At 35.3% G+C, this 24,917-nt stretch overlaps 1 protein-coding gene across 1 annotated transcript in view; it reads left to right on the top strand.

The window, feature by feature from the left end:
* Nucleotides 1-24,917, top strand: part of PCLO (piccolo presynaptic cytomatrix protein) — a 368,745-nt gene that overhangs the window by 145,886 nt on the left and 197,942 nt on the right. The window contains exon 4 of the mRNA XM_075081514.1: nt 19,297-20,541. Coding sequence (XP_074937615.1) covers nt 19,297-20,541 — 1,245 coding nt within the window. The remainder of the gene's footprint in view (nt 1-19,296; nt 20,542-24,917) is intronic.

Genomic DNA, 24,917 nt, shown 5'->3' with positions numbered 1-24,917 from the left:
ACAAAATGGATTTATTTTCTGACATACTGATTAAAATTGAGTCATATTACGAAGGATCTCTTAAAAAATTATATTTGGATATCAGTTTTCAAGCCCTTGCTTTGGCAGACGGTAAGCTTTTACAACAGGTTCACAATGACATGTTTTTCAAATCAAACTAGCAAACCTACAACTTCCTAGGGGGTTCATCAGGTTTTAGAGAGGAAGCTCTAAAAGCAGATTAGCCAGTCCTACAGATATGTGTTTTTCTTAAAGTGCATTGTTACTGTACTTACTGCTGTTACCTAACACAAATTACTTTCCGAAGCATAAAGGCTTAGCAGACAGAGCGGCACTCTTTTCTCCCTCTTTTAAATCAGCATTTTTCTGAGAATGATCTTTATTGATGGAATGAGAGTAAAGGGTGTTCCTTGTTAACTTAGAGCTGCCCAAGGTCCTCTGGGTTTTGTTGTGCTTCGTTCTCCAGCAGTTGGCTTTCCCAGTTCTTTTCAGTGGTGTCTGTTTGTGAGCATTCATCCTGTCAAACCTTGCACTGTGGTACAGCCTCTTTTCCCAAACTTTTGTAACTGTTGAGATTTGCTGGTTTATTCAGATTTTTGTTAAACAACTAGACATTTCCCTACTTTTATTTGTGCATGTGCTTGTTAAATCAGTTCACGGGGTTTGCTGATTTTATTCAGTGAGTCCTTTTATGTAAAACCAGACAAAACCAGACTTAGTTATTCTCTGGCTTCTTCTGTTCAGCACAACCTATCCTACAATTACACAGATAAATTTTTGTCCTAAAATACTCGATATTGTTGCAGATATGGCTTCATTTTCCTACTGGCATGATCAACATCACCAGTGAAATTCATTAATCATTATTGATAGCAATACTTTTCTTATAAGTGATTTTTAAGGGAAGTTTTGGTAATATGATACAGCATACTTATTGAAAAATACCAACAAATCAGTTTTGTAGGATGAAATGTAAGAAGAAGATTTAATGGGCAAATATTCCATTTGAAAGAGAGAATTGAAAAGAGCTAGTAATTTCTGAGCTATGTACAGTTTTACTATGATACATTATAGTTGTAATGTACATTTTTTAACTATGACAGAAAAATAGCTAATGAAGCATTAAAGTATAGTATTTTTTCCTAACTACTAATGTAACACAATTGGGTTGATTTAAGCAAAACAATGATAAATACCATGATACGATTAATCTGTCAGTTTGGCTACACAGGTAGATGTTCAACCAACAATAAGATCTCCTAAACGTACTCATGAATGGTGAATTTTATGAATCCAGCGAGGCATTTTGGGTTATGGTTGAACTTCCCAAACATGACTATGGAATGAATAGTCAGTTCAAATAATTATTTGCGCAATTTTTTTTTTTACAGATACCAGGGTAATTTAAACACTTTTGTTTTGGAATTACTGCTTTAACTGTATTTTAATGGTATTTGAAACAGAAAAAAAGTAAATATATACTGCAAAATAGTTGAAAAGACAGCAGTAAAAATTCAAGCTTTTTTAAAAAAAATCTGTTTAGTTGTCTTTAAAGAATAATTAGAATGATTGTATTCAAGTGCCATCTTTAAATAAAAAAAAATATTTCTGAAGTACTAGATCTATATTAAATGCAGATTATTGGAGGACATAATTGCAACTGCTTTGATGTACAAAAAAATCACTTCATCACACTGGAAACTGCTTCCAGTTCTGCCCTTGAAGACAGATGTGAACTTTCCACTTCATTTCCTAGAGATGTTTTTTTGAAGAGAGCTCCATAAATGGTTCATTTTACAAGCACACTGTATATTATTCTGGTGTCAAAGGCTTGGGAATTGATTACATAGACCATAATACAGAGATGATAATTTCTGTTATGTTTTAGAATGAAATTTGAGTTCTCTGTGCTATATACATCTGGATCTCTGTAATACACTCTTCATGCATTTATGTCTGCAGCTCTCCATAACCTATGTTTACAAAGGCTCTTGCTGTCTGTGGTTATTTAAAATGACTACCAATATATAGCATATTTGATTTTTTTTATTATTCAGGCAGATGCTTATTTTACCAAAAAGGTAACTTTGATTTTTATTTTCTTTTTTAATTTGCTTAGATGATATACATGGTTAAAAAATTAGAATGTAAATAAGAATTCTTAAATTAAACTCTATAGTGGCATAAAAATATCAGTAAGTTTCTTTTCCAGATATTTTATTAATATTTAAAAAAAAAAAAAAAAAAACAAAACCATAAAAAACCCCAGACCAAACATGTTAAAAAAAAAATCGTGATTTTATAAACTGTGAGTTAAGGTGACAATACACTAGCTAAGTTGTTCAGGTGACACAAAGCCAAAAACTAAACAATTATTTGAGTGCTCTTACCAAAGGGCTGGTTTTTTTTTCTGGAAATTATGACAATTTTAATAAAACAGGGAGATAAAGAGATGAGCCACAAAATCTGTTGCACTTCTTATGTAAAATGTTGCTGTTTCATCATTTTCAGACCATTTCTTATATGAATATCTGAGGAGAGTAGAGAGGTTATAAACAGCAGAGGAAACTGTGGATCTGTCTCTGAAGAAGAATAAAATTACATAAAAATGCAAGTAAAATTTTTCCTTAGGATTTTTACACAGAGTGGTGGAGGTGCTACTTGGATAATACCCTCAGTTTAGTTTAATCACCTGAGCACCGTTGGCTGACTTTGGACTGTCATAGCCTAAGAACAGAGACAAACACATTGTTTTCATGAACAACCCTTCTCCAGAAAAAAATGCATTTTACATCTTTGCTTGTGACATGTTTAACCTTGCTGACTCTATTCTTGTTCAGCTTCTTTTCTGTCTCCTTTTTTCTTTTTTCTTTTTTTTTTTTCCCCCCACATGGCTGGAAAGAGGAAAGAGAAGGGGAGAAGAAAGGCAGGCATGCAAACCTTATGAAGGAAGAAGTTTTGGGTTTGGGTTTTTCCTTTTTTTTTTTTTAATTTTTTTTACATTTGACTTTTCATCAAACAACAGAGAGCTATTGACTTCTTTGTCATTTTTAACCCCAGATGTTTGTTCTTGGCTTAATAGGGAACCTACAATTAAATCAATTAGAAGCTGACACTAATAGCACTTGTCCTGGAAGATTGCGTCATGTTATCTAAGATGTAAACAGGTTCTTTAAAAGAGTGTTTCAAGGGTTGAGCAAATGCTTGAAGATTAATTAAGACTTAAAAATTGACTTTCAATGAGAAAATAAGATCAGTCTATTCCGAATAACAGCAACATGTTTGATAGATGGCTAATTGTAGTCCACGTAGGTAATCATGAACAAACAAAAGCCGACGATGTGCAAATTCAAATGAATGTTGCTTTTATTTACTTATTTGCCATTTATGTTGTTTGTGTTTTGTTTCTTGGGGTATTTGTTTGGGTTTGTTTTTTTTTTGTTTGGTCTTCTTTTGTTTTGTTTTAAATAAGGAGTAAAAAGATAGAATCCAGTCCACAGTTTGGACATTTTTGTTCGCTTTTGTGACAGATGTTAATATTTTGGGTGTAGAAGTACAGTAAGAGAATGGTTTACTTCCAAAAGGACAGATGGGTTCTTGTCAATAGAGTAAAAAGAGCAGTTAACCTTAGAACCCAGTAACGATTTATATTAAAAGTACTTTAAAATCATTCTAAAAGTTTTCTACAGTTTGCAATACAGCTAAAAGTTTTGCTGAGGGCATTTTAGCGTCAAATAGCCTTTTAAGACGTGTTTGAAGACAGGCCATGCTTTCAAGATAAAAGTTAAGTTTCCATGCAGTTTCTGCTGAAATATTGTGAGAATGATACAAATGTGATGTTGACCACAAGAATAAGGTTTGTTAAATCTTACATAAGGTACAAACCCACTAAGTATGATTTAAAATACAAGTGGAAATGGTGTGATTTCAAAATAAGTACAGCCATATTTATTCTATTTTTTAGCATTTTTATTGTAGAGTTTTACCCAGATTAAAACGGAAGCTATTTTCATGTCAAAATAACTGCAATATTTGTTGCCAAAAGGCACTGGAGTATTTCATACATTTATAGTCTGGCTAAATGATGTAGGAAAGTGCCGAGCAATACTTCCTTTAAAATTTAACATTTTAAAATATTAATATGATTCTTTAGAAAGACAAATATAATTAAAAATTCATATTTTCACTAGCTTTTTTTTTGTATTTTTTGTGTCCTCTAAGAGTCTACATTAAAAAAAAAATCTACAGACAGAATACTTATTGGAACAATTAACTTCGGAGATGGAGAAGTTCCTTCTCCATAAATTTGCATATCTTTCTAAAAGAAATGCTGAAAGGTTGAGAATAGAAACCTCTTGGTGAAACTCAGTGCATTTGGGCATTAAAGGATCAAATCTGTTGAGAATAATGTCCCCTTCTGGCCATAAGAATCTATTAATTTATTGAGTGAGTTTGTTTAGCTTCCTACAGTGTTCTGCATCCATGTGTGTGCGTGTGAATGTCTGTGTGTCACTCACACATGCATGAGTGTAAGATTATTGATCTGCCCTTTTCATTAAAAATATAATATCTTAGAGCAATTGGCTGATGATGTGGGGAGGGATCCTCTGTCTTCTCAGCAAAGAGAAATCCTGAATTGTCTTAACTAGCTAAGTAATTGTGTAATTAGTATTAAAGGTGGGCTAACATAGTTGCTTTGAGAGGATTCTTTATTCTTCGGGCAAAAAGTAATGAAAAAGCAGCTAAGGACTGCAGGGAGATCATTCTGGGGCCACTTTATTTCTTGCTATCGGTGTAGATGTTTTTTCTCACTTCACAGTCAGTAAAGCATTACTGTATATGTTTTGAGATGTGAAAAACTTAATTTTACAGGGTTAAACCAAATAATCTTCAAGTAATTAATGTAGCATTTAATGAGATTGGAAACATTTGGTATTTTTGTGCAGAAATAATTGTGGAGTTTCGATTAAAACTTATTCAGTCTCACAGAAACAAATATTTAATCATAACATACAAATAAGGTAACTATTTTTAAAAGTTCCATTTTATGAATGCACTCTTGGAGTCTGTGGATGATATAGTTTGAGGTTTTACCCTGACTATGAAACATCAGCGTGGAGTAACAGCATAATTATTGTGTCTGTATTACCAGGCTTTTCAAGTCTAATGGGAAATTGAGTACTCTTACCATAGTTCAACTCAACATTTCAGGGTCTTACCCTTATTTCCAAGGAGCTGCTACTGATTTATAATGCTAACGAGATAGAAAAATTAAGCCCCCTCATTTCACTGGCTTTGCTTTGTTTTGTTTTGTTTTCCCTACAGTTAAAACCTGTCTTTTCCTCTTATATTTATTATTTATATTGATAGTTAGCCATACATTTGTTTTGGGCAGACTTACATGAATTTAGATTACTTTTTTATTTTCTTTGCATAATTGTAGTCCTGGTGTCTCTGGAAAGTAACCTCAAACTGATTATGTATGATTGCTGGAGTATATGGGATTTATTTGCACATTAAACGCCAAGAAAACATCTGCCTTAAGTCATGTTGTAGCATCACAGTATGTTATGGTTTTAAACAGATTGCAAGCATGTTTCTGTAAGAAATATTGAGAAGACATTTTAATGAATGTTGGTCTGAATTTTTCCAAGAAAAAATGTTTTCTTTTTAATCCTTCATGTACATATTTGCCAAATTATGGAAGTACACAGCATGCTCCCCTTTTTTTGAGTTACAATGTTGGACAGGATTATGTTGCTGACTAAATGGCATATTCATTTTTAAGACAGTCTTTCCAGTATTTCCTGTCGTGTGGCTGCACAAGGGCAAAATTGTAGGCAGGGAAGTGCAAGGTAGAATCAATGAGCAAGACATGCAGAAAAGATCATTATTAGTTAAATTGTGTCTACCACAGTCTTCTTGAGACATAATCAGCATAAATCTCAAAGGAGACAAAAGCCAAGACACTAAAAAAGCTTGGTTTTCCCCTTTTGTGCCTGCATCTTATCTCTCCCTTTGCCTTTCCTTGGACTTTGGACTGCGTTGCTTAGAAGCTTGGGAATGTGCGTGTTATCAGTGAAAATGGCCACACCTAATGGTGAAGTGTTATTCTGACCCATATGTGGCAAAGCCAGCCAGCATTTGTGTAAGAGATGGCAGCTGGGCTCCTCTGCTCTGCCGTTTCCTCACACTGCCCTTGTCGTGGTCTTAAAGCAGGAAGGTCACTACGGTTTTCACCTCCTCCCTTTGGGTGTGTAGGAGAGAAGTTGCTGGAAGATGTACGTGCTACTCAGCATGTATCGTATCACACAAAGTCATGGTCATTTTGCACCGATGTAACAGTACAATATCTATTTCCTTTGCTTGCTTTGTTGTCTCTCTACTGCCGTGGCAGCTGCCAGTATATCAGGAAATGGTTGTATGCAACCTTCTTACTATGTGTGTAGTTAATGATTAATATAATTTTCCAAAGCCAGGTAAGTGATTTTCCTTCACTTTCTGCTGGACCTGTGCTCTCTTCCTCGAGAAGTCCATTCCCTTGACTATGAATTATTCCCCAGTCTTTTTGTCATCTTTGTTTGCCTTTCCCCCTCATTTTCAGGCACCTAAAGGATTCATATATCTGTCACATAACATGGAGTCCAAACTTTATACATAAATCATTGCTAAATTATAATAAACTCAAATGATAAAGCCATATTAAAATAAACATAAGTGATGAAACAGATATGCACTTTGTGGTTCTGATTAAAGTAAGATTCAAACAGAAGATATTAAGTGAAAAATGGGAAAGTAGAAAGTGGAAAAGCCTTTAGGTATTTAGAGCTTTTGAAAATCAGACCATTTATTTAGGTATCAGATTACACATTTAGGGCCTTATTTCAGGTTATCATTTTAAGAAAGGTTTATCTTTGGAGTTTAGGGTAGACTTTCAGCACATCTCAAATTCATCCTTGAAGTGAGGTTTGTCTGGAGCATAGTTCGCTGCAGCCTCTTTGCCTAATGAGGAATAGATACCATAGTCAGCCCAGCAATGGTGTTCATATCTGGAGATACTGTCTCATAGCCTGGTGAGTGAATTCGAGTAGCCAGGTCAAAACTTCAGCTCCTCAGGTGAGTATTAAAAATCAGGTGACACGAGACTGGATGGAGCTAGGAGTGAAAAAACCCTTCTACAAGTATTTCTATCCTCCTCCATAAGAGTGTAGATGAGCCACTTCCACTTACGTGAAACAGCATGCAGATCCCTCTTCATCAAAAGGGCTATTCATGCAGTAATAGACTTAATATGAGCAAAAGGCAGACATGTTTCAATGTCTTAGCAGCAATTATTGTTTTTGCAAAGCATATTGTTGAAATTAACTACACATGTTAGTTTTAGGATTATCTGGTTTGCAAAAGCAAACAAAATGCCAAATGACTTTTCAGAATAATCATGTATATCAGTTGTCTCTGTACGTCTGTTAGGGATGATTAAAATAAAAAAGACTCTACAGAGAATGGTTGAGCTGTTTATCAGTATGATACATTAAGATTCAGATAAAAAGATTATATTTGTAGTTTACTATCAAATATAGACTCTGAGATGTGATAAAGATCCACTGAGTGCTACGCACCCTAAAACATTAAAAATAGCTCTCCTTTTTACTATAGAATTCATCTCATCTATTTCCATAGCTAAGCCCTAGTTTGAGAACAAAAGCAATTTTCCTCTAGATTCTTCATAAAAGGTCAACATTGAACACAAGACTGAATAGACCGCAAACTCTTCAGGGGATGGAATTGTTTGTTGTTTTAGTGCCATCTGTGACACTAGACATTTTGTCAGTTCAGAACAAATAACAGCAACAATGGGATGGGAATACTCATGCTCTCTGCTGACCAGTTGTGTGATTCAGCTGCTAGAAGGGATAGAACACAGTTATTCTTGGAGCCTGTTATAATAAAGGGTACAAAGGAGCTTACTGGAGCTACTCAACATCTACATATAGCCAAGAACGATTACAATAACCTAGCATTTTTAAAGCTCAGAGTAAATTAGTTTGTAAATATCCAGTTATTAAAAACTGGCTTTTACTATAAATTTATTACTTCAGACACTAACACAACCTTGGATTTCTTTGGTCTATATGATCTAGATGGAATAACTACAATAATACTATCAATGCAAATTAAGAGTAATGTAAATGGAGGTCACGTACTGCTATTTAATTAATCCACAACAGCATATTCATTTGTTGTGGATGCAAGTAAATTGAAATTGGTTTAGTCATCTAATTGGGAATCTTCTTAAAAGAACCTGTGAAAGAGAATGTAGTTGCAACAACTGCCATCTGACTACGACTGTCAGATATGTGATGAAATATGTTTATGAATGTAATTAGTATCTTCTTATCTTGGAAGTAAATACTGAATTTCCAGTGTCTTTTGTGAGTGGAAAGTGAGATACCAAAGTGATATTGAAAACATGCTGGGATGGGCTTTGTGGATTGAAAGACTGATTAATGTAAAGATGGTATTGTCATTGATGTGTAAGGACAGAAAGCTCTCCACATCTGATTTTCATGCATATTTTGTTGCAAAAGGCAATGTTCAAAAATATTGTAAAAGACTTTAAAAAAAAAAAGAAAAAGAAAATGAAAAAGAAATCTAGGTCATATTTGTTTGATTGGCTTCTTGGTTTCTAAAAAATATTATCTTTTAAGGCAATATCATTAATACCTCTGACTACCACTATAGCTTGCACTATTGAGCATGCATAGTTTCCTGCCAGAGAAGGAAACTGCTGTGAGTAAGGATAGATCTGATTACCCTGTGGATCCTCTTATCTTTTATGGAGTTTGTCACAGCGAAAGAAGGGTACCTGGACTTGGGGTGATAGGGGTGGTTTCGTTCTTTGACTAGAGGACAGCAGTTAACTGCAGAAACACTCTGAAAAAAACTTGGAGTATTACACTTTGTCAGAAAACCCAAAAACCAAAACTAAATGCCACTCCACGTGTCTAACTCTTCAGATGTTAATATCAGAAATACAAAAATAAATAGATGGTAGTATTTATTCTAAAACAAAGCCATAATATAGAGTCTATAAAGTTTGTATGTAAAGATAAAAACATAAAGTATGTACATAAGGTAGATATTCTCCATTTCAACTAAAGAAATCAACAGTAGGATACGTAATTTAATGGATCTTTGGTAGACATGGAAAATCAAGAGGTTATTTATTATAGGAGGGACTTCTTTAACACTCATTTGATAAAACATAGACTATTAACAGCCTTTCCTAAATAAATAAATAAAATTTTACAGATTCGTTAATTAAAACATTCAACCCATAGGCTTACAGGGTATCATTCCATGTGAATTAGAGGTCAGTTTTGTTATGAATTTATATCATGGTAGCACCTGGAGAGCTTTCATGTTATCGTGACAGACACTGCAAGTATAATGTGTAATTGTCTAAAAGAGCTACAGTCTCAGAAGCTTTTCCTTGCACAGCTGTAAGAAAGCTTCATGCCATTTCAGATAATGTTTGTGGGTTTTCATTGTAATCTACAATTTCTCAAAGTGTACACAGATCTTAATCATCCCAATTCCACTGAAGTACCTGAGGCTCTTCCTTTGACTTCTTTGGACTGTGCATGATGCTTGTATCCACTTTGTGGCTTTTTTTGCTTCACTGGGGTTGGTTTTGCTGTGGTAACAAAAGAAGTGGTCACCAGAGGTAGTAAAATGCTTGATGGGAATTTCTGTGTGAGTAAGACAGAGGAGGAAGGTTCAGTCCTTTGTTTGGGGCAATAGCACCCCTACAGCTAAACCTGCCAGTACAAAGGAGGACTGCTAGTCATCTTGTTATAACAGTGCATGAAAAAGAACAACAAACACATGACAGTGCAGCTAGATGCAGAGTAAAAACAAGTATAATAATGTTCCCCCTCCACAATAAAAAACCAGTTATTTTTCAACAGCTTTGCTTCTTTTTCATCTATGATGATATATACATGAGTGATACATTTTTGTTCATTGACAGCATAATTCTAAGCCTCTGAGGTACTTCAGCAAAATAACTGAAGGAAATTAAAGTATACACAGACAAGATACAGATAAAAATCCCCTTATTTATCAAATTTAATTACTAAAATAAATACTCTCAAACAGCAGAGCAGTTGCTAAAAAAAAAATAAACAACCAACCCCAAAATTTGAGCTTTATCTGAAGATGCTGGGATGTATCTAGGAATAAAGTAAGGACATACATATTTCAGAGTTGTCATCACTTGAGGAAGTAGGTCATCCTTGTGTTGTCATATTCTGTGTTTCATCTGTTAGTAACTGAGTGGAATATTCAGCAGCCCCAACCCTATTAAAAGTGAGGAGCAGATAATTCCTGACACATGGGAGAAACACTGATTCCTTTTGTGCTTTTCTGGTAATATGCTGCAGTATTTACAACTCTCTTCCCTTTGACACTTGGTGTGGGAGAAAAAGAAGGGATCGTTAATGACAACAAACCAGCTGCCAAAGTTCCACGAGTGCTTTCGTTTTTTTCTGGAGGCAAAGAAAAATCTTAGGGCATGAGGAATAACTTGGTGATTGCTCTACCACTCTGTAAAACAGATAATTTAAGGTTTTAAATTTTAGGGGATATTATTTGAAACCTTCTGACTGAATAATATGTTACAATTTCTGGTGCCAGGGTTTGTAGCACATTCACAGAATCACATAATTGTTGCAGTTGAAAGGGACCTGTGTAGGTCGTCAGGCTTTGTTTGGCAGGATAATAACAAGGTAGAGAATTTCTTGGGATGTACTAACACATCAGAAACATAGGTGGACTGTTTGGCACCTTTTTGAGCTCATATGCTGCTGTTATCAGTCCAGCATCCAAGATGTCTTTATTCAGAAATTCAGAGTCCCTGAAAGCTTCTGTTAGTGAGCAAACACACACCCGAATGGGAGACATTAAGGATCAGGAAAAACAAAAAGGAGGGGAAGGTCCAAACAGTGGTTGTGCACAGTCACTGCATTCCAGATAAAGGCTCCAGAGCAGATTTTGGGGGGTAGCTGTACACCCAGTGTACTGGTCAATGCTTTCACATTGCCATTGTTTGGTCTCCCATATCTTTATTATTTTCTTATTTGTTACAGTGTCTTCCAGCTCAAAAATCAGGGTGAGATTCACTAGGTCAGCTGTAGACATAACTGGTCTAATCAGCTACACACTTGCCCTAGAGTCGGTGGACACAAACAGGCACTTTTAAAGTGCCAGGCTTTTTGTATAGTGTCTTATGATAGGTGAGATTAACTGCCTTCTAAATCTTCCTGGTTTTCTCTGTTGAAGGTAAAAATCTTACCAACTGCAGTTATAAATGTCTACACAATACACATCCACAGTTTAGTGGAAATCTGGCTTTCTCACCTGCTTAGGTAGTACCTACCCAAGTGTTTTGAACAATACTAAGCTACAAATAATATTCAGCAGCCTGAAGAATAAGTGTTCAGTTAGACTGCTCTGAATAATTGTACAGTAATTCCAATAAATTTGGATTTATGTGATTTGAATATGCCTTCTAATAGTCTGGAATGTTTCCTTCTCCCTTTAAAAGCATGAAGTGTATTACCATTAAGAGATGCTGAAAGATGCTTAAAGCAACTGAAGGCAAAAAAAATCAAGAGGTAATTTTAAGGGATTTAATGACAGTTTTACTCCAAAACATTTTATTTTAAAGATGGGAGGCTAAAACAGCCTTCAGAAATTTAAGATTGCTTTTATTAGAACCGCTTTATTTCCTTCAGTAATGATTAGAATTCCCATAATCCAAGACAGAAGATTGTGGACTGCAGCCATAGAATAAAATAGATTTTACTTTTATTGCTACCCTTCACACACCAAGTGAAAAAAGCAAAGTGCCTTAAAGCAGCATGCAGAAATGGCGGCTCATCAAGCAGACTTTGTGCTAAGGTATCACAGTTCAGGACAAATCAGTGGCAATGCCTTTTAGTAGGTGAAGGTTAAGTATAATTTTTTTTTTGCATTTTTTTGTTCTAGGTTTCTGTTGCACTTTAAAGTTGACATAAAGAGAAGTAATCTTGATTCTATTCTTATTTCGATATTAGTTGTATCTTCCAACACACTGACCAAAGCCTTTTGCAACTTTTGTGTATATACCATAACTAGCTGCATAAGCCTGGATAGCAGTCATTGTCTTCAACAGCTATGCACAGCAGTAGCCAGGAAACATATAGAAACTATTTCTATTGATGCATACAGGAAAAATAGCTGAAAGTCTCTCACTCACTTTTGCTATATTAGCTACACCATGGCAACAGAAATAAATATATAAAATCCATTTTTTCTATGTCAGTTTTTGTGACTTTTAATGTATACACCAAGTCACATAAGCAGTGGTAACTGGGTACATACACAACTCTGCAGTGAAAACAGTTGAAAATAACTTATTTTATTTCATAGTTGTGATGGTTGAAAAGTAAGCTTATCAATTAATGAGAATCTGAGATGCTGAGATAACTTGGTCTTCCTCAGTCACATACTGAAAGTCTTTGTTTGAGAAAGAGATAAACGCTGATCATATTTTTGCATTGTTCAAATAACAATCTCAGCTTGGTTGCAACTTAAAAAAAAAAGCATTCTCAAACTAAAAAAAGTAATCCCTTATTCCTTCTGTTGACAAACTTCTTTATTTTGCAGGAAATTTTTCCTGTTTTTTTTTTTTCGTTTTAAGTTGATGCTTTACATTTACCTGAACCAGCTTTTGTGGATTTCTATGATCTCTCTTTGGTGGATGAAAGATAGCTTGACATTTAAAGTTGGCTAAGTGCTATGAATCTATTTAATGTTCATAATGCATTCTGATCATGAGTACTATTGCAGGAATGCAGTTTGTAAAACTGGTAGGATTTCATGAATCATTGAGTGATTTTGTTGGCAATCCCATCATGTATTGAAATCTGCTGCATTTCTCTGTACCACCTCTCCTATTGTATCATACTCCAAGCTGCAAATCACTAATGGCAAGGAAGGTCTTCTAGTTTCAAACCTAAATTTATCCATGAACAATTTATATCCATTTGGTTCGCAGCCAGTATACCTTTTCTCCTATATAAGTCATATTTGCGGGATTCATCTCTCAAGGTTAAATTAGCCATATTCTTCTAACCTCCTTTCCAAAAATCAGCCATCTGACTAAGCATTTGTTTGCACATCCTTTCTCCACTTGGGTTGAAATCCAAAATATGCTTAAGATCCTAAGTGACATTTTAGACAAAATGTATGTGTATAAATTTGGTGGTCATGCTCTGAATGCATATGTCCCTCTATCATTCTGTGCGATGGTGGTCGTAACCTTTTTTTACATGTAAGTCTAGTAATTTGAATATTTCCACCAGAGGTAGGAGATCTGAGTCCTCAGTCTGTGTGGGATTTGAATTTGTAGTTCACACATCCCAAACAAATGCTTGGGCCACCGTTCCGATTCTAGATGGGAATGTAACCTTCCCTGTCTGCATCGTTTTGTTCAGCCAGTGTCTAACATATGCAGAGGGGCTCAGCAAGGAAGATGCACAGACTTCAGGAGTACAGAGCAATTACTTGTTGATGAATACACACAGCAGACAGATACATATGAAGAATTGTTAATATTAATATACTCACCACTTCACTAAGGGTCTTGAATAGCATTTGCTGGCCAGGTAATCATCAGTCAGGTTAGGAAGTGTCAACTTCTCCTGCTCCTTGGAACAGACCAACTGTTTCTGTTGCTTAGTTGCTGCCATCCAATTCTGTGTATTTTTCTTTTGGTTTTATACCTTTTCATGTCAGTATTTTTCTTCTTGAATTCTTTTCCCAATTACACTTGGTTTTGGTCTTGGTCTTTCCGTGATTTTTTTAATTTTTATTTTTATTTGATTTTCTTACATCACCTGACTTTCTTTCAAACACCTCCTCACGTCTTAACAGTGTTTTTCTCAGTAACACTGAATTGGGGACTCACAGCTGTGCTGCACCAACCTAGGCCTTGCATGGCAGCCATCTGAACCTCTGGGCCGAGGGTTTCAGGAGTTCCTTCTCTCCTTCTGTTTGCAAAAAGGGCCATTCTGTTACAAGTAGGGCAGGGACCTCACAAGAAGGAGAGTGACTCCGGCCTCATGTAACAATATGTATCTCCAGGACAGGAGGATGTGAAGGCTTCCAAAGCCTGAACAGATACCTACTTTAAAATAACTAAAACGTAAGAAAAGTAACTAAAACTTTAGAAGAATGTAGGGTTATTTCCCTCTGTAGGAGACACGTTTTCTCTACCTGGCAATTTCTTGACTTACCTCTACTAATTTGACCAATCATTTCATGGTGGCACAGGTTCAGTTACTGCTCTGGAACCCAGGTGTGCTCAATACGTAATAGTTTTATTTTTACCTGAAGAACAAGTTATATCCAAGAAAAAAAATAAAAGGTTTTATCTGATAAAGTCTTCCTCCCGTAAACCCATATTGCCTTTTAGTATATGTCCTGTTTCTTCATCACAAGGTTCAATTCAACTTTCTTTCAAATTATTTTCTAAAATATTGTAAGCATTTGAATAGGACCAGAGCTGTAGTTGCCAGGAACACTTCTTCTACGCATTAAAGTGGATGTGAGTTGAATGTGGGTAAGCTGTGTGTTGCTCAGTTTGGGTGGATTATGTATATCTGATAGCTGCTTGATGTGGCTTTCCTATGCCAATATACTTCAATGAGTGCTATTAGACTATGATCATGCATTTCCACATCCAATATGATGATTGCTATTCTGTGTGCTCATTCCCTGTTGACATTTCCTTGTGTTCAATCTCACTACTATAAAAATTTGAGATTAAAGCACATGTTATATGGACCATACCTTTAACTCTAAAGCAGTCTTAACTACACTGTGGATATCTTTTTATCTACAAGGATACCAAATATTTTATTGCTTGCTTAAATTTCCTTTGCAGAATTTGACTTAGCTTAATATTTGGAAATTCTTTTCTCATTCCTGCTTTTTCTCATGGATTCAGAATATCAAAGCACACCAGTATCACTGTGGTGCCAATAATAGTGTCTACTGCCAATTCAGGAACCAAAGGGTGTGAAGAGTTCTGTAAGGAACTAAGAAGATTTATCTAGTGAAGACTGCTGAAAGAAGATGATGTCCATTTCCCAAGTCCTAATAAATTTGGGTTGACAGGCTAACTGAAAAGATAGCCTTAGGGGAAAGCATGCATTCAGGGCATGAGGTTAACTGAGGAAAAGAGTAGTCTAAAGCTGAGGCATATGACTTCATGGTACAAAATTTGCTTTTACAGAGAACCATTCTGACAGAGAATCAGGAGCTCAAGGGCTGGTGATATAAGAAGATTTTTGTAGGGTTTTTTTGTGATCAAATATCCACATGATTATAAAACCTTAGATTGGAATTTAAAACACATAGCTTGGGAGAAGTATTTGCCATGCCTATATAGCAACACTTAGAAATAAAGTGGTAACTAGATGCAGATATAACAAAAGTCCAAGGGGACAATGACAAGGTTCATTAAATCACTGCGTATCTGGACAATTCCAAGTTATTTCACTAGCAACACGTGCATCAGTATGGCAGGGAGGCAAGACTCGGACTTCCATCTCTTGACAAGATTCAGTGCAGTTTGCTAATTTGCTCATCATCACTTTCCTTTGCTCATGCTAATTGTCATTATTTTCCTTTTAAGAGACTTGTTCTACTATGTGCTCAGCACTAAACATAGTCCTTCAGTTGAAGAACTTTACTGCAGAGAAAAGAGGCTGAACAGGGACAGTGAGCAAAGCTGAGAGGAAACAGTGGCTGAGTAACTGTTTTGGTTGTAAAATACTTAATACTATCACTAAAGTTGCTAAAGTTGTTGTAGGCAGTTCGAAGCACTGAGTCTGTGAAGGATTTAAATGAGGGAAGTGAGTTGATGTGTCTGAGAAGGAGCAAGCGTATGGGCAGTGAGTAGGCTGCAGCTGAAGAGATACTAAATGGGATCTACATAGCCAGCAGAGCTAGGAGAAGTAATAAGAGCCAAATGTAGATGTATAGAAAAGAAACAAACATAAAGATCCTAGAGACTGGATATGGATATATTATAATAAATGGAAATTTTGTCACAAAAAAAATGGTACTGTGGGAAAAACATGCATTTAATGTATAAAGTAACATGTTCTTTAAGAATATCTACATTGCATGTATGTGAAATTCAGGAAACTCTTGAACTGCAGATTATTTCATGGTAGAAGCAACTAATTATGTTTTTATGAAATTAAAGATGGTTAAGGCTAGATTCTGAGAAGCTTAATAACATTTACATATTGTCTTATTCCCATGCCCTGTACTGACAGAAGCTATGTTAGCACAAATATTAACGGTATTATTTCTGCTTACACTGTGAAATGAGTATTTGTCAAGCTTATTGGAGAGGCCAAAACCTGCCCTCTTTTTAGTGGGTTTAAAAGCTTTTGGGCCCTAATAAATTTAATTTTAAAAAATCATCTATTATAATTATCTAGTTAACTTTGTATAGTGGTCTCTACATTTTTTTTTATGAGAAAAGCATCAAGGATACTATGAAATTGGATCTTTTTTTCTGTAGTCTATTTATGCTAAGTGTTATCTAGTATATTTAGTCTCTTACAGACTCCTGATAATACAAGCATCATGATTTTCTGTGGGCTGAATATGTTTCCTGGCATATTACTTCTATTTTAATTTTATAACAGACATTTCACAACATACTTATGGCTTCCAATATTGTTTTCTAGGAAAAAAATGTTGCTGCCCATAAAAAGGGAGGAAACTATAGTAAAAATTTCAGATAAAACCCTCTAACAGAAATATTTGCAATAAAACTAAGATAATTTACACATTCCTCAAAAGAGAAGTTTCTTTCATATGTATTTCTTAATTAGTGCTTCCCAGACAAATTATGTGTAGTTGGAGCACTTTAAGTCCTATGGAGGAAGATAATCTTCCCAGGAGGATTATGTTTTAACACTTTTTTCCACAGAAAAACTAAACCTAAATTATAGTAATAGTCTCATACGGAGTCCTATTCGGTATAGTAACTACTCAGGGCTTCATTCCATTTGGAGACAGCTGATTCAGTTGATAAACTGCATTTATTGGGACAACATGGCCAAATACTTTTAATAAATATTTATTTGTGTCAATTACTAGGCCTCACTAGTTTGGTCATTTTCTATAAAAGTAGAATACTAAATACAAAAGGCAATTGTTAGATAATCTGAGTGATAATGCATTCTTGCATTTCTTGTGCCTGAAACAAAATTTCTCAAAGAAAGTTATTTTATACATCAAATAGTGTCTCCTTAGTTGCATATCAACAAAATTAGCCCATATGAGCTTTTCTTACTAAATTTTGTTTCACATGTAATTGACATTTCGTCTGCAATTCTTGTAATTTATACTTCTCTTATTAGCTTAATCAGTTATTTTTTTCAAATGGGCAGCATCATAGTAGTGGTTCAAGTATTTTAAAAACAATTAAAACCCCAAAGAATTGTAAAGCCATGTAACAATGGGATTTGGATCGGAAGTATGCACATAGACTTCACAAACTGAGGGGTTGGAAGGTTTTAGATAATTCCAGAAAGTGACTGAAACCAGCTAATCTCAAAATGTCGTCATTTCTAAAGACACCAAAAGTCATAGTATTCTGGACATACCTACTGTGCACAGAATCTTTACTAAGCACCAGTGCGCTCAGAAGTATCCTGGTTGGGGAGTGAGAGCTGAGCACATAAGTTCCATCGTTAGAGATGAAGAGAGAGATGCCTCACTTCTGGTTAACTTCCTTGAAAAGCCGTTTGTGGTCCTGTCATGACCAACCCCTATCAATCTGTGAGAAATGCCGTATCAATGACAATATGCTGGCATCACCAGGTGTTAAGTACTCAGTAGGAAAACCTGCCAGTGCATTTGTTGAAGTTAGGCCCCTCTTTACACTGAAAAAGGCAAGTTACGTGGAGTCAGAAGGAGAGCAGAAAGTCTGGTGCTTATCCCCCGTCATTTGGCATTCTCTGCTGGCAAGGGCAGAGCTGGAGTTCCAGTCTCTGTTTTTGGTGTTACCTCATTATTACTGAATTAATTGCTAATATGAAATGCATGAACGTTTCTGGAGTTCCATGCTTGTGCCAGATACCCCTTCTTCTGACTAAATGCCACATCTTATGGGCAACTGATTATATACTATTGGATATTCTGAAATATTCAACAGTATATAACTGATCCATACTATCCTAATATTATCAGCAGTATTCCCTATATAATTACTAATGGAACGATTTTGCTCTGTTTTCATGCACTTCATATTCAGTAGGTCACTGAGTTCTCTAAATCAGAGAAATACAACAACTGAATTGCCTAGACCTTCCATTGTCACAGTAAAAAGAAGTTAAAAACAAGCATACAAAGATTCTAATGCACAGCACAGACCTCTCATCCTCCAGTGAAGATCATTTTGCACTAGTGAAGTAGAGCTTCATTATCTATTCTAGTATCCAGAAGATTCTGGGCTTTTTCTTTCCTTTCAGTACTTTTCTGTGTTCAAAATTTCCTTTTGCTATTCTAAAGAAACTATATCCCAAATCCCACTGGCAACAATCTGATTACTCCTCTCACGTAGTAGCTAGGCAACTGGCAACAAGATCTGTTGCACAGATATAAGCATTTGTCTTTTTTTTATTTTCTGGGAAGAAGAGAAAAAGCAGCCAGTGTGCAGCAGGGATTTAGCAGTAAAGAGAGCAGACGGGTAATCTTCCTTTTGGGTTACAGGCATATGAAATTTATGCACTGATACATACACACAAATTCTAGAGAGGAGGTAACTTCTGAAGAAAAACACAAAGAGCCATGAGTCCCAGTTGGTCCCCTTTTACTTAGATTTACAAAATTAGAAGGAACTATTGATAGATTATAGAGGCTTTAGAAAACAATAGATGTTAGAAATATATAAGTAAACTTCTTACATAAAGGTCCTCAGTACTTCAGAACAATGTAATTGCTGTTAGTATTCACAACATATTTTTATATTTGTTCAGCTTGGCTTTCTGGAGCCTTTCATGCTTTATTTCTGTTAGAAATGTTTTATAGGTCTTCCTGCAAGAGCAGCGAACAAAGAAAATAACTTCTCAGTATGCATCCAGATTAAAAGTATTCAACTGTATCAGTTGAAAACGCTGTATTAAGTTTTCAAATAAGTAACTTATGTTTGTTGTATCACAGGTACAGGAGTGGCTGTGCTTAAACTGCCAGACCCAAAGGGCAATGTCAGGACAACTTGGGGATATGGGCAAGGTGCCACTTCCGAAAACAGGCCCTTCACCACCAGTATCCAAACCACCTGCTACTCCTCAAAAACAGCCTATGTCTGCCGTCTCATATTCCTCTCAGAAGACTTCCACACCACCTACTCCAGCAGCAGCAAAAACGAAAGAAGAACCAGGCATTCAGAAGGAAGTTCCAAAACTTCAACAGGGGAGACTGGAAAAAACATTGTCAGCTGATAAAATCCAACAAGGAATTCAAAAAGAGGACGCAAAACTTAAGCAGGGAAAACTTGTCAAGACACCCTCAGCTGATAAAATCCAACGTGTTTCTCAGAAGGAAGACCCAAGACTCCAGCAAACAAAACTGACAAAGACAGCCTCATCTGATAAAATTTTGCATGGTGTTCAGAAGGAGGATGCAAAATTTCAAGAGGCAAAACTGGCAAAAACATCCTCAGCTGATAAAATTTTGCATGGAGTTCAGAAGGAAGACATAAAGCTTCAAGAGGCAAAATTGGCAAAGATACCCTCAGCTGACAGAATTTTACATGGAATTCAGAAAGAAGATCCAAAACTGCAACAGATGAAAATGGCAAAGGCACTATCAGCTGACAAAATACAACCTGCAGCTCAGAAGGAAGATGCACAACCTCAGGAGGTCAGATTGTCAAAGGCAGTTTCAGTTGATAAAATCCAACACGGAATTCAGAAAGAAGATCCAAAACTTCAGCGTGAGAAAGTAATGAAAACTTCATCAGTGGAGAAAATCCAACAGGAAGCTCAGAAAGAAGAATCAAAACTTCAGAAAGAAGAATCAGAACTTCAGCAAGGGATACTGTCAAAGACACTTTCAGCAGACAAAATTCCTGCAACAGTAAGTTCAGACCACAAGAAACCCCTAAGCACGTTGGAAGAAGATAAAAAACCTGTGCTCCCAGAGGAGCACACACCACATCCAGAGGACAAAAAAGAACAGATTACAGCTGAGACTAAAGACCAAGCTGCTGAACAGAAAGTGGAAATTGAAACACTTTATAAGGGACTGCGAGCTAAGAAGCAAGAGGATGTAAAGAAAGAAGGCTTGACAACTGGGATTTCACAAATGGTTTTGAAAGCTGAAAAGACTCAGGAAGAAGAAATTCCTGTTCAAAAACCACCTTTGCCAGGAACTGACCATGTGGAAGCAGTGAGAGAAAAAACAGTAAGTGGCTTTCTCCCTCCCACCCCGCTTCTCCCTTGCTACAATTTAGAATCTGATCCTGGCGGACCCTCTCCCTGTGTCTTCCTGCTCTTTATCATTATTCTCTGTACATGATGATTCTAAATGATAAAATCAATGACTCCCATTGAGTGAAAGTTTCACCAGTTAGTCCTATGCTCTACTTGCAACTTTTCAATACTTCTTGCACGATTTTCAGTCTTAAGCAGTTAACCATTTGAAACTAAGGCAAAGTTCCTTAATAATTTTTCTAATATTTCTGATTTATTTACCTGCTTCTGCAGACTCTCTGGAGTTTAATTGTTGAAATTTGAGTGTTTTCATCATTCTTAATCCCAAAAGGGAATAATCTGTGATGGCAAAGCGTACGATGTTTTGCAATACCAAAATATAATAACCATTTGAAGAATACTTTGTGATTCCTAAACATGGTATGTTAAAGTATGCAACCTTTACATCCTTCTACTATTTCATTTGCTTTTCTCATAAGGACAAGTACTTTTGGGTAGGGTAGGCTTAGTCCTTCGTCGGTTCTAAAGTCAGATGAATGGATGACTTTATGATAGCATTACTAGAGGTCTGCATTTCTTAAATAGATGCATTTGCTAGATGTGAAGTCACCAAGTCAGTTTATCAACTGGAGTGAGTAATATACACAGTTTGTTAAGAAATGAAAAATTCTGGGTTTTTGTATCAGCACTTCAGATCAGGTGCTGATTATTATGTTATGAAAGTAGGAGCAGGCTTAGGAAAGTGTTTAACCTTTGCCAAAATTATGTTTTGAAATAACCCCAGTCAAGAAGTTCAAGTAGGGGGTTTTGGGTTTGGGGGGGTTTTGTTTGTTTGTTTTGTTGTGCTGGTTTGTTTATTATTATTTTTCTCCCTTGTGGTTACCAAGATATTTGGACAGAAAAAAATTCTGGTTCAGAAATTGTGATATGGAAATGTTACTACTTTTATAAACCAACTTTCCTGTTGTGCTTCCTCTTCTTGATGGTGTCAAGAGGTATGGTGTCCCCTGATTGTACCAAGGGAATCTCTGAATTATGCTCAGAGTAACATAACCAGAAATCCTCCCTTCTGCAAGGAACAAGAAGGAGATCTAAGAAATTTAATTATCTTGGATCAAACATAAGAAGAGTAATCTCAATTTTGTTGACAAAATGTCACTTCTGGGGATTTTTTTTAAATTCATATCAGAAAACCTAAGCAATAGTCTTAGCATTTTATTATTGTTGTTAAAAATTTGGGGTCTTTTTTTCTGTTGAAAAACATTTGCAAGGGAAAATTTTCATCACACGCTAGTCTCAGTTCTGTCTGGTAATTTTTATGTTCTATAAGGAGGTGAAAGCATATTATACTCTGGACAAATCTAAGATACATTTCCATCTCTGATAGCAACTGATTTTAATTCTAGATTAATTTGTGATTTCTAATGTGGTGCACACATATATTTCAGTCTTATTTCACTTATATTTTACTTCCTCACACTGCCTTCTAATTAAAATCAGGACTTCTGGAGCTGATACTATAAATAGGGATTAACCTTTATTTTTGCTCTTGTTATCAGACTTTGAATCACACTTAGCTAAAGTTTCTAAAGCAGAAATTTCATTAATAACCCCCCATACATATCTACTTCTAAGTATTTTTGAAATTAGAACTCTCTGAAATACAGACCAAAATTGAATGAATGCAAAAGGAATAGCTATTTTTACACAAGAGAGAGAGGTGTATTTTTAAATAGGGATGCAAGACAAAACCTAATACTTTCTGCACTTGACAAGCTGCTGATGCCATTTTATATCCAAATCTGTGCAAATGGAAAATACTAACTCTTATAGTATTCCAATGAGATAAGTAAATAATACTATCCTCATTTTTCACTTTAAAAAAAGACGGCAAAACCCCAACAAGTCCCTAGAGACATGGAGAGGCTAAAGTTCTGATCCAGTTCAGTCAGTAGAATGATCCTTGGAAAATCACATTTATATTATAAATTATAATATATAATATATAATAATAATAATAATATCTATTTAGAGATCTGGTGACCTTTGAAATAAAAGTGAATTAAATATTGAAACATTTTTAAATATTTGAGTCTCAAAGTATGATTTAAGGTATAAAGCCATTTTGTTCATCAAAGCATTCTTTTTTCAGTAATATTTTAAACTGTAATTTATTCAGAAAGATTTTAAAGAATAAACTGATTCTGCTCATGATTTACAGGTGCTTCTCGTGAGAAACCATCTTGTAATATTGACTATTCACATATGCAATAGCAGTTAGCTGTTTTAACAAACTATATGTATGTTTTGACATACAGCTTGGCACTATAAAACAGTCATCTTGGAACTCACAAATTAACATATAAGTAGTTCAGCATACTTACATGCACGCATTACCATGGTGTAAATTGGACATATATTTAAAATACATCAGCTATATTATATAAGTGCCTTTATTACTACTTTCTTATGTTTACCGAGGAGTGATAGTGCGCTTAGGTTGAGTAACCAGGTAGAAATTAATGTATTTTAAATTGACGTCATTGTTCTAACACATGCCATTAATGGCAAAACACAGACCAGGGAGCCAGAATAAGGAAGAAAAGACTTATCTGTAAGCACAAATTAAATGTTTCATTTTGATAATACAAATTTCAATACAGTTTAAACAGTTTAGTCAACCAAAGTTCTTTTTTTAATACTCTCTGAAATTTTTTTAGTAATGTAGATATCTTTATTTCTTCTATAAACAGAATGACCTTTTAAAATTCATTAGTTCCTTTGCAAAATAAAATTTCTGTTCTGTGCAACAGAATGTAAGCTTGCTAGCTATAAATAATTTTAAAAACTGACAAGACTTATTTTTTTCTTTAATCACAGTTTTCTTGTAATAGAGTTCTGACTGGATTTGATAACCAATGGGACTTTTTGAAGTACTAAGTTTTATATTTTTAATTAAGAATATTAAAACTGAGGAAGTGTAAGAATAAATAATACTTGTAAAGCAAAAACTTCTAATGCAAAATAGTTGTATGATGTATTGACACTGGCACTGTAGAAATGCCACTAGAATGGTACAAATATATCCTACATTAGATCATTTTTGCCATTAGTCAAAGAGGTTGCATTTCCTGTTTTTAAACAGTCTTATTCAGACTGCAGATTTTATAAGTCTTCTTGTTCCTCATGTCTCAAGAAGATCCTCCCATCAGTGTCTATATTAGAGCTAAATTTGTCCAGTACTAAAAACTCACGGCAGGCAAACTTTCAGAAAAAATATTATTCAACTATTCAGAAAAGCCCAGTAATTCAACAGGTAACAAAGTACTTCCTACTTTACAAGAAAAAGTGGGGGTTTTCATATTGATTAAAATACATCTTTTGTTGCCTTTTTTTTAAAGGGTTGTTGTATAGACATACGATCCTTATCAACTTTTTTTTCTGCACTGCTTTGTTATTAATCTAAAAATCCTATGTTTACGGTACATTTACAAGTTTGACAATGATGCTGTCTTTGTGTATGTGATGGCCAACCCTGTAGAAAATAAATTAGCAGTTATTTAAGAATAGGTGTAGCTAATGACAATATCATCGTTCTCAGGCTGCAGGATATAGGTGAAAAAAAAGCACAAAGACCAAATATTATTTACTGTAATTCAAATGCATATGATCTAGAACATGATGCGCAGGGTAATTTTTACATGACATATCATGGGGCAGACAACTATACATACAAAAATGATAGAAAATACATTCATATTGTGATAGCCTTAAACAGAAAGTTTAATTTTCTTATCACATTTATTTCTAGTGATAAAGGAAGTCCCTCCTTATTGTAGATCTTTTTCTTCTCCTTACTGTACAAATAGCAGTCTTTCCCGTATTCAGTTTCCTAGTATTCATAGCAGTGATGTTACGGCATGCACTGAGGTTCAGCAACAGATGGGCAATAGCAATACTCATTGCCATCTCCTCTGGTTTGGTCATTGAGTGTTCAGAATCATAGAATCATAGAATCATTACAGTTGGAAAAGACCTCTAGGATCAAGTCCAACCATCAACCCAACACTACCATGTCTCCTAAACCATGCCCTGAAGCGCCACGTCTACATGTTTTTTAAATACCTCCAGGGCTGGTGACCCCACCACCTCTCCGGGCAGCCTGTTCCAATGCCTGACTGCTCTTTCAGTGAAGACATTCTTCCTAATATCCAATCTAAACCTCCCCTAATGCAGCTTGAAGCTGTTTTCTCTCATTCTATCACTAGTGACTTGGGAGAAGAGACCAACACCCACCTCACTACAACCTCCTTTCAGATAGTTGTAGAGAGTGATAAGGTGTCCCCT

This window comes from Phalacrocorax aristotelis, chromosome 1 (genome assembly GCF_949628215.1).
Source record: "Phalacrocorax aristotelis chromosome 1, bGulAri2.1, whole genome shotgun sequence".
NCBI classification, from domain to species: Eukaryota; Metazoa; Chordata; class Aves; order Suliformes; family Phalacrocoracidae; genus Phalacrocorax; species Phalacrocorax aristotelis.
The sequence above is the reverse complement of the archived record's forward strand: the minus strand, read 5'-3'. Positions and strand labels throughout refer to the sequence as shown.